At 43.3% G+C, this 9,535-nt stretch overlaps 1 protein-coding gene across 1 annotated transcript; it reads left to right on the top strand.

Annotated features, from left to right (window-relative positions):
* The first annotated feature begins 1,459 nt into the window (after window positions 1-1,459).
* On the top strand, window positions 1,460-3,590 carry LOC120036352 (protein asteroid homolog 1-like). The gene is made up of 5 exons (XM_038982831.1): window positions 1,460-1,486; window positions 1,736-2,215; window positions 2,384-2,597; window positions 2,725-2,890; window positions 3,025-3,590. The coding sequence occupies exons 1-5, from the start codon at window positions 1,460-1,462 to the stop codon at window positions 3,215-3,217; spliced, it is 1,080 nt and encodes a 359-aa protein (XP_038838759.1). The 3' UTR covers window positions 3,218-3,590.
* Window positions 3,591-9,535: the final 5,945 nt, after the last annotated feature.

Genomic DNA, 9,535 nt, shown 5'->3' on the forward strand with positions numbered 1-9,535 from the left:
CCTTCAGGCATTTGGAAATTGCTCCCAAGGATGAAACAAACTTGTGGAGGTCTTGGCTGATTTCTTTTGATTTTCCCATGATGTCAAGCAAAGAGGCAATGAGTTTGAAGGTAGGCCTTGAAATACATCCACAGGTACACCTCCAATTGACTCAAATGATGTCAATTAGCCTAACAGAAGCTTCTAAAGCCATGACATCATTTTCTGGAATTTTCCAAGCTGTTTAAAGGCACAGTCAATTTAGTGTATGTAAACTTCTGACCCACTGGGATTGTGATACAGTGAATTATAAGTTAAATAATGTAAACAATTGTTGGAAAAATTACTTGTGTCATGCACAAAGTAGAATGTCCTAACCGACTTGCCAAAACCATAGTTTGTTAATTAACAAGAAATTTGTGAAGTGGTTGAAAATAGAGTTTTAATGACTCCAACCTAAGTGTATGTAAACTTCCGACTTCAACTGTATATGGTATATGGGGGATTGAAAATTATGCAGACAATTACATTGATGGACGCTACAATCTATCTACATACTATATTAAAGCTGATCTACCCCCTAAAATACAAATAAAATTAAGAAAACAGGAATAAAAAGTGACCAGTGTTCAATGGTTATGTACATAGGTCAACAGTCTCTAAGGTGCATATTTAGCTTATTCAATTGTTTTAATGTTCATTTTCCAACTGAATAATGTTGTACTTTTAATTACACCTTACAATAAATGTTTTATTTATCACCTTAGTGCAAAATGCCACTGGTGCACAGTTATCAATATCTTTACAATTGCCACAACTACTTAGTGAATGGCCTGTAACTGGCTTAGGGGATGCCTTGTTCAATTTAGTTAACCTGTATGTGGCTAATTACGAGCTAAACTACTTCTATGCTTGCTTCGAGGCAATAACACTGAAATATGCATGAGAGCACCAGCTGTTCTGGAAGACTGTGTGATCACACTCTCCGCAGCCAATGTGAGTAAGACCTTTAAACAGGCAACATTCACAAGGACGCAGGGCCAGACGGATTACCAGGACATGTACTGCGAGCATGCGCTGACCAACTGGCAAGTGTCTTCACTGACATTTTCAACCTCTCCCTGTCCGAGTCTGTAATACCAACATGTTTTAAGCAGACCACCATAGTCCCTGTGCCCAAGAACACTAAGGTAACCTGCCTAAACGACTACCGACCCGTAGCACTAACGTCTGCAGCCATTTCTGCCCTCCGAGTTCATAGTCGCTATTTAAATAGACCCATTTAATTTTGTCTAGCTTGCCATTCCAAATAAAGTGGAATATTTTTACCTCATATAATTTAGAAAAAAATGGTTAGGTGTAGGCGGGGCCAGAAGTAAATATGTAAACTGGGATATGACTTTTTTCCACAAATAGACAGATATTGAAAATGTACTTTCTGTTAAAATGTATTGTAGTGAGATCATTTTTTCTTCGGGATATGAATACTGTGTATGTCCACTTCACTGTCAGACCATTTTATTGGTAAACTTGTCAGATGCTGGGTGTAGCTGGTGCATGGAAGTCAGGCGCAGGAGAGCAGAGAAGAGAGGACAAAGCACTTTACTGAGGCAATTCACTAAAACAGAATGCAACCGCGTCACAAAAACAATATAAATATAAACATATATGTATATATGTGTGTGTGTGTGTGTTTTGTGCTTGGGAAGGGGTTGTCTTCTTCAACAGGTTGCTGGATTGGCTGGCCTCTTTCCAGGAGCAGCAGGAGGCCTTGGACTCTGTGCCCAGCCTCATCGGTCATGGGATCAACAGAGACAACATGGATGCTGCCCTCCAGGCCCTCTCTCTGGGCATAGAAGAGTACAAGCCTCCACTCGGTTGCCTGGAGCGGTTCTTCAATGATGGCAAGGCTCCTGATCCCGGCCATCTCCCAAACCATCTGAGTGTCCTTCCAGACTGGACCCTGCTGCCGTTGATGAAGGGGACACTTCCCTCCTACATGATATACATTAAGCTGCTGAGGCCAGTGATACAGGCTATCCAAGTGGAAGATCTCAGCTTCCCCAGTGGGAGCACCACCTCTCGGCCCATACGGCAGGTATTCTACGGGCTGCTGCTGGGTGAGAGCAGGGAAGTGGAGGAGTATGACAGGGAAGGCAAGAACCTGACCAGCAGCAAGGTTGAAGCCGTCCTGCCCAGTGCTGCACGACAGCTGCAGCTAGACACACTGGATAAGGTATATATATATACATGTGATGTAGTATACAGTATATCAGGTGTGTATACATGTGGTATAGTATACAGTATATCAGGTATGTATACATGTGATGTAGTATACAGTATAACATAAACATACTGCTGTTGATTCTGAAATTAATTCTCATTCTCTTGTTCTGTTTCTTAGGCTCCACATTCAGTGCGGCTTGAGGTGTTTTTGGAGACCCTTGATGTGTCCCAGTCCACTTTGAATGGTCTCCCACCTCATCTGGGACTTCCTGTGGCTGTTACCTACTACTGGCTGAGGCACGCCCATCCCCGACCAGACCATCCTTTCCTGCAGGCCCTGCTACTAGGACTGGTGTACGGAGAGCTCTGCAGACAGAGGAAGAGCCATAGAGGTATGGACCAGAATATGAATGAAAACACACACACAGGCACACAACTAAGAATGTATAAATAAAGTGTGTGAAGAATGTATAAATAAAGAGAGTGACTCCTCTCTTTTTTGTGTATCGGGGTTTATAGAGGAGGGACCAGTGTTTGAGAGGTTGAGAGGGCTGATTCAGAGAGGTGCTAGGAGTCCAGACCTGGGTGTGGCCCACGCCTTTAGCCAATGGCAGTGCTGCGTGAGGGATGGCCTTGACCTGAACCAACTGCTGTGCTTCCCTCTACCTGAGCCTCAGTGTGCCTGGTAAGGTGTCACTTCCTGAATCAACCCTAACCTCTAACCTCTAGAGTAGACCAGTGGTATTCCTTTACATTGTTTTCTATCCCAGCAGCAACACAGCTAATTCAACCCTCTGTTGTTTCCCTGTTGGAGTCTAGGCTGTACAAGGGAACTCTGGTGCACCAGCTTGTGGCCAAACTGAGAGGGGGGGTGACCCCGGATTCTCTCCTGATGGAAGACCCTTCCTCTGGGCAGCTGTACAGAGCCATGCTGGAAGCCATACTCAACTCCCAGGAAGCTGAGACCACTGGACAACCTGACGGCCCCTCTGCAGATTCTGGCGCTGGATGATGAAGATTTTGATGATGATGATGATGGAGTAGGCTGTAATGAAGTCCCAATGTCCCGCCACAAGAGGAAGGAAAGATTAAATAAAGCACTGTTGACCACTATATAGGGACCACTAAACAACTGTTGAGTTAAATACTGTTTTCTGTGACATTTTAGTGACAGAGTGCATAGGTAGGAAGGCCCCCCTTGCATACACCCACACACACACTTATGAAGAAGTTTCACTTTCACTCACACATGGAGCATAAAGAACATTGATAAGAGAATTGACATTGTTTAAAGAAAATAAGAAAAATGAGAATAAATTATTTGTGACTATGGTTTATTGAAATGAAAATTAAAGGTTGAATACAGTTGAAGTTGGAAGTTTACATACACCTTAGCCAAATACATTTAAACTCAGTTTTTCACAATTCCTGACATTTAATCCTAGTAAAAATGTCCTGTCTTTGGTCAGTTAGGATCACCACTTCATTTTAAGAATGTGAAATGTCAGAATAATAGTAGAGAGAATGATTTATTTCAGCTTTTATTTCTTTCATCACATTCCCAGTGGGACAGAAGTTTACATACACTCAATTAGTATTTGGTAGTATTGCCTTTAAATTGTTAAAATTGGGTCAAACGTTTCGGGTAGCCTTCCACAAGTTTCCACAATACGTTGGGTGAATTTTGGCCCATTCCTCCTGACAGAGCTGGTGTAACTGAGTCAGGTTTGTAGGTCTTCTTGCTCGCACATGCGTTTTCAGTTCTGCCCACACATTTTCTAAAGGATTGAGGTCAGGGCTTTGTGATGGCCACTCCAATACCTTGACTTTGTTGTCCTTAAGCCATTTTGCCACAACTTTGGAAGTATGCTTGGGGTCATTGTCCAGTTGGAAGACCCATTTGCTGTCACGTTCTGACCTTAGTTCCTTTTTTATGTCTTTATTTTAGTTTGGTCAGGGTGTGAGTTGGGGTGGGCATTCTATGTTGTTTTTCTATGTTTTGTTCTGTGGGTTATATTTCTATGTGTTTGGCCTGGTGTGGTTCCCAATCAGAGGCAGCTGTTTATCGTTGTCTCTGATTGGGAGCCATATTTAGGTAGCCTGTTTTTCATTGTGTGTTGTGGGTGATTGTTTCCTGTTTCCTGTGTTAGTATCATACGGTACTGTTTCGGTTTTCATTTATTCTCTTGTTATTTTGTATTCATTCTCGATTAAATTATATTATGGATACGTACCACGCTGCATTTTGGTCCTCCTCTCCTTCCACCAACGAAAGCCGTTACATTTGCGACCAAGCTTTAACTTCCTGAGTGATGTCTTGAGATGTTGCTTCAATATATCCACATAATTTTCTTTCCTTATGATGCCATTTATTTTGTGAAGTGCACCAGTCCCACCTGCAGCAAAGCACCCCCAGAACATGATGCTGCCACCCCCGTGCTTCAAGGTTGGGATGGTGTTCTTCGGCTTGCAAGCCGCCCCCTTTTTCCTCCAAACATAAGGTTGGTCATTATGGCCAAACAGTTCTATTTTTGTTTCGTCAGACCAAAAAGTACAGTCTTTGTCCCCATGTGGAGTTACAAACCGTAGTCTGGCTTTTTTATGGCAGTTTTGGAGCAGTGACTTCTTCCTGCTGAGCGGCCTTTCAGGTTATGTCGATATAAGACTTGTTTTTCTGTGGATATAGATACTTTTGTACCTGTTTCCTCCAGCATCTTCACAAGGTCCTTCGCTGTTGTTCTGGGATTGATTTGCACTTTTCTCACACCAAAGTACGTTCATCTCTAGGAGACGGAACGCGTCTCCTTCCTGAGCAGTATGACGGCTGCGTGGAATTGATCCAGATCTCCGGATGGAACTGAAATTCGAGCTCGGATCTGATCCACGTGTCTCCTTAGTCTTTGTCCACTTCCAATAATCACAGTATAAGATACTGGTCCTGAGCAATCCTCAATGGTAGCTGGAATCCATTTAGGACCAAACCCATAGTTTCTTGTATAGACATCATCTCCAGGTGAGAAACTTCGGAGTTTGGCTCGGGTGTCATGATTACATTTTTGATTCCATTGCTTTTGTTGTATTTTCATTTTCAGGTCTGGTCTGATGAGATCCAAGGTTGACCTTAACCTCCTTGACATCAACATTTCTGCAGGTGACAACCCAGTTGTAGCTTGAGGAGTAATCCTGTAGCTAAACAGGAATCGTGACACCTTTGTTTCAATGCTGGGCCCTTGCATCTTCCTCATCCCCTCCTTCAAGGTCTGAACTGCACGTTCTGCTAATCCGTTTGAAGATGGGTGAAAAGGGGCCGACGTTACATGCTGAATTCCATTTTGTTTCATGAAACTTGTGAATTCAGTGCTTGTAAAACAAGTAACATTGTCACTAACCAACATTTGAGGCAATCCCATAACACTGAAGCTTTGTCTCAACTTCTCAATCGTAGCGTACGATGTTGACGTGTTCATGGGGTAAACATCCATCCACTTTGAATGAGAGTCAATCAACACCAGGAACATTTTCCCTAGGAAAGTTCCAGCGTAGTCCACATGTAGTCGTGTCCATGGTTTTTCTGGCCATTCCCATGGATGTAATGGCGCGGTGGGGGGGTGACTTCCTGTTACTCTGACAATCTGCACACCGGCTAACCTCATTTTCCACATCGTGGTCCATCTTTGGCCACCAGACATATGTCGTGTCTTTGGCTATGCCAGATTAATTTCTATGACATGCTATTCTATAAAATAATTTCTCCGTAATTAATATCACCTGATTGAACTAATCATGTAAATGTAATTAACTAGAGAGGGACACCACGAAATAATATTTATAGAGCTGTTATCTTCCGAATAAACTCTTAAAGATTTAGTAATATTTTTCGTCAATAGCAGTCAACGTCAATCGTCATCTTACTTCAGTCTCATATTCTGAAAGTTGTAAATCCTTGGTTATCTGCAAGAATCCTGGCTAACAAGTTGAATCAGCAATACAAAATTGGGTTTAATTATTTATTTACTAAATACCTAACTAATCACACAGAATCACACATACACAATTAAATCATAACTTGATTACAAATAGCCGTCATAAAGGAAAACGTCCATAGCGGGCGGAATAGATTTGACAGCTGGTTACACAAAGGGAAGGGGCTGAGTTTTGGTGAATGAGCGGGAGACTGGAACAGAGGCGAAGCTGTGCTATCGTAAATACAGTATCTTATGCATTCTAAATTACCGCCCATTTGGAAAAGGAAAATGCAATAAATATTTACTCTGAGCTGCGCTTCAGTAGGTTGGTGGTAGATGGAAGACCGTGTCGCCAACCCGAGTCCTCTGTCCTTTGAAGAATGTCTCTGGTGGTCACGGGATAAGTTGTAGTAACGTCGTTGTGTAGTAGACGGGATACTCTGACTGTCCTTCCTAACCTGCGTTTGTAGCAGCTGTTGCTAACTCAACGGCTAGGAGGTATCACTTCTGTAGTGAATACGAGTTCAAAGTTCATACCATTTACAACCAAAGTCCATGCTGATGTTGGCTTAGTTCTGTAGTTATTATCTGAACCATTCTGACATCGGATCGTCACCCTAATGTACCCGGAACAGAAGGTTATAATTTTGTCAATGGCTTTATATAGTGGAGGGAGAGGGGTGTGTCTGAAAAGTTTATAACCATGTCTCTTCACAGGGGCGGGCCCCTGGTTGAGCAGAAGCCCAAACTTATGAAAACCCAAATCTCTCATTTGGAAGCTAAAATTACATTTCATCTCTTCACAAATAATTTCATATTCAAACATTTGAATTAAACAACAATTCCATGTGAATCCAATACCTCTGATGTTTAGACTTTCCACAGTAGAGTTTATGTCTTTCTATCATTGATGAGAATGTGTCGGAGGGCAACCGAACTGACATAATATACCTTAAGTACCACCGCATATGTTCAGTTGGTCGGATTACCAGAATATAGTTCATTTCCCCCCAACTTCTGATGTTCCCAGAATCTCTATGTTAACCAAGGGGTTTTCTTATGTCACATCAGTAGGGAAGAGGAACGGGGGAGGGGGGAAAGAGGTATTTATGACTGTCATAAACCTACCCCCAGGCCAACGTCATGACACATATGACCTCGCTAGGCCTTTCATTCTCGACATACCTGGATGCGACTGATGCAACAACTTCAGTAGCAACCCCTGCCCTTGTGGTGGGATAACTACTCTTGAACCCCACAGAACACATCCATCTCGAACACTCAATGCCAAGCGGCGAGTGTAGTAAGGCATGATCTGAGGCTCGGTCACAGTAGGCCATCCTCTCAGGATAAATCCATGCACTTGTGATAGCGTCACATCCTATGAAGTCCATTGCCTGATTTGTGCCGTGTTCACTGGTGCATCATCCAACACATCGATCATCAAAACCTGGTCATTTTCTTCTTCCTGAATGATGATTTGTGGAACGGGCAGCCTACTCAGAGCATCAGCATTCCCATGGTATCTACCTGGTTTGTAAATTATTCTGTACTCGTAGGCCCTGAGCCACACAGCCCAACGTTGAACTCTTGGAGAGACCATTTGTGGTACTGGCTTTTGTTCATGGAGCAGAGAGATCAGAGGCTTATGATCCGTCACAATAGTGAATGTTCTCCCTTACAAGTACTTGTGGAATCTCTGTATTCCGAATATGACAGCCAGTCCTTCCTTGTCCAGCTGAGAGTACTTTTTCTCCGCTGGCGACAACGTTCTTGACATGAACCCGATAGGTTTCTCTGCACCATTCTCCATCCGGTGGGATAGCACCGCCCCCACACCATACGATGAGGCATCACACGATAAGATGAGATCTCTGTCTGCTGAGTAGTGCACTAGCACTTAAGCTGATTGCAGTAAGACCTTTGACTTTGCAAAAGCTTCTTCCTGTCTTTCTGACCATTTCCAGGCCTCCTCCTTCCTTAGCAGTTGATGTAGAGGAGCTAAGAGGGTAGAGAGGTTCGGAAGGAAGCGATTATAATAGTTCAGTAAGCCTAGATAGGCTTTCAGCTCTGTAACGTTTGTCAGAGCTGGAGCTTCCACAACGGCCCTCACTTTAGCTTTGACAGTGTGTAACCCCTTGGCATCCACCTTGTGACCCAGGTACTGCACTTCATCAGCTAACAGTGTACACTTGCTCCTCTTCAGCCGGAGACCGGCGTCCTCCATCCTCCTCAAAACTTCACCTAAGTTTCGGAGATGTTCCTCCTTCGTGACTCCCGTGACAAGAATGTCGTCGAGGTAAACAGCTACCTTGGGTATCCCCTGCAGAATTCCCTCCATAGTTCTTTGGAAGCTGGTGCAGAAGACACCCCGAAAGGTAAACGTTTATAGGTAAACATCCCTCTGTGGGTGTTTATGGTCAGGTACTTCAGTGAAGCTTTATCCATTAGCACTTGCTGATATGCGTGACTCATGTCCAGTTTTGTAAACTGTTGCCCTCCGGTTAAGGTTGAAAGCAAATCCTCCACTTTGGGTATTGGGTACTGCTCCAGAGAATAAACTCTATTTACAGTCAGCTTATAGTCACCGCATAATCTGATTGAACCATCTGGTTTTAGTATGGGAACAACTGGTGCTGCCCACTCAGAAAACTTGACAGGTACAATTATATCCTCTGCTAAGAGTCTGTCAATTTCCACATCCACTTTATGCTTCATGGCATATGGAACTGATCTTGGCCTATAGAATCTGGAAGTAGCATCAGCAGCAACATGAATGGTAGCTTGGACCCCTTTTAATGTCCCTAGCTCTTCTTTGAAAACACACTCATGCTTTGAAAGCACCTGCTGTAGTGTCAATGTCTCTGTGGTGACATGTTTGATTTCATCCCAGTTCAAATTTATTTCCTTCAACCACCCTCTCCCTAGTAAACTGGGGCCAGTACCTTCCACTACTAAGAGAGGCAGACTTTTCTTTTATCCATGATATTCCACTTGAACATCAGCAACTCCAATCACAGTGATCTTCTCCCCTGTGTACGTTTTGAGTTTAATGGGGGTGTCTCTCAGTTTAGGCACTTCAACGGTTTTCCACTTCGTATAGAATTGGGACCTGTTCATCAGTGTGACACTACATCCTGTGTCTAGTTCAAACGGTACCTGCAATCCATTTATTCCCATTTCCACAATGAAAGGCTTCACCTTCTTCATATTCGCCCCCTGTACACTGTACATTGAGAATGCTTGCTCTGCGTCTGCGCACTCACTTTCACTTTCTTTCACTTGATTAGAGCGGTAGCTAGAGCTTCTGGAGGTATTCGGTTTTCTGTCCGTCCTCTTTTCTGCAGCCCGTGGCTTTTTTTTAT

This window comes from Salvelinus namaycush, unplaced genomic scaffold (genome assembly GCF_016432855.1).
Source record: "Salvelinus namaycush isolate Seneca unplaced genomic scaffold, SaNama_1.0 Scaffold1312, whole genome shotgun sequence".
In the NCBI taxonomy this organism is placed as follows: domain Eukaryota; kingdom Metazoa; phylum Chordata; class Actinopteri; order Salmoniformes; family Salmonidae; genus Salvelinus; species Salvelinus namaycush.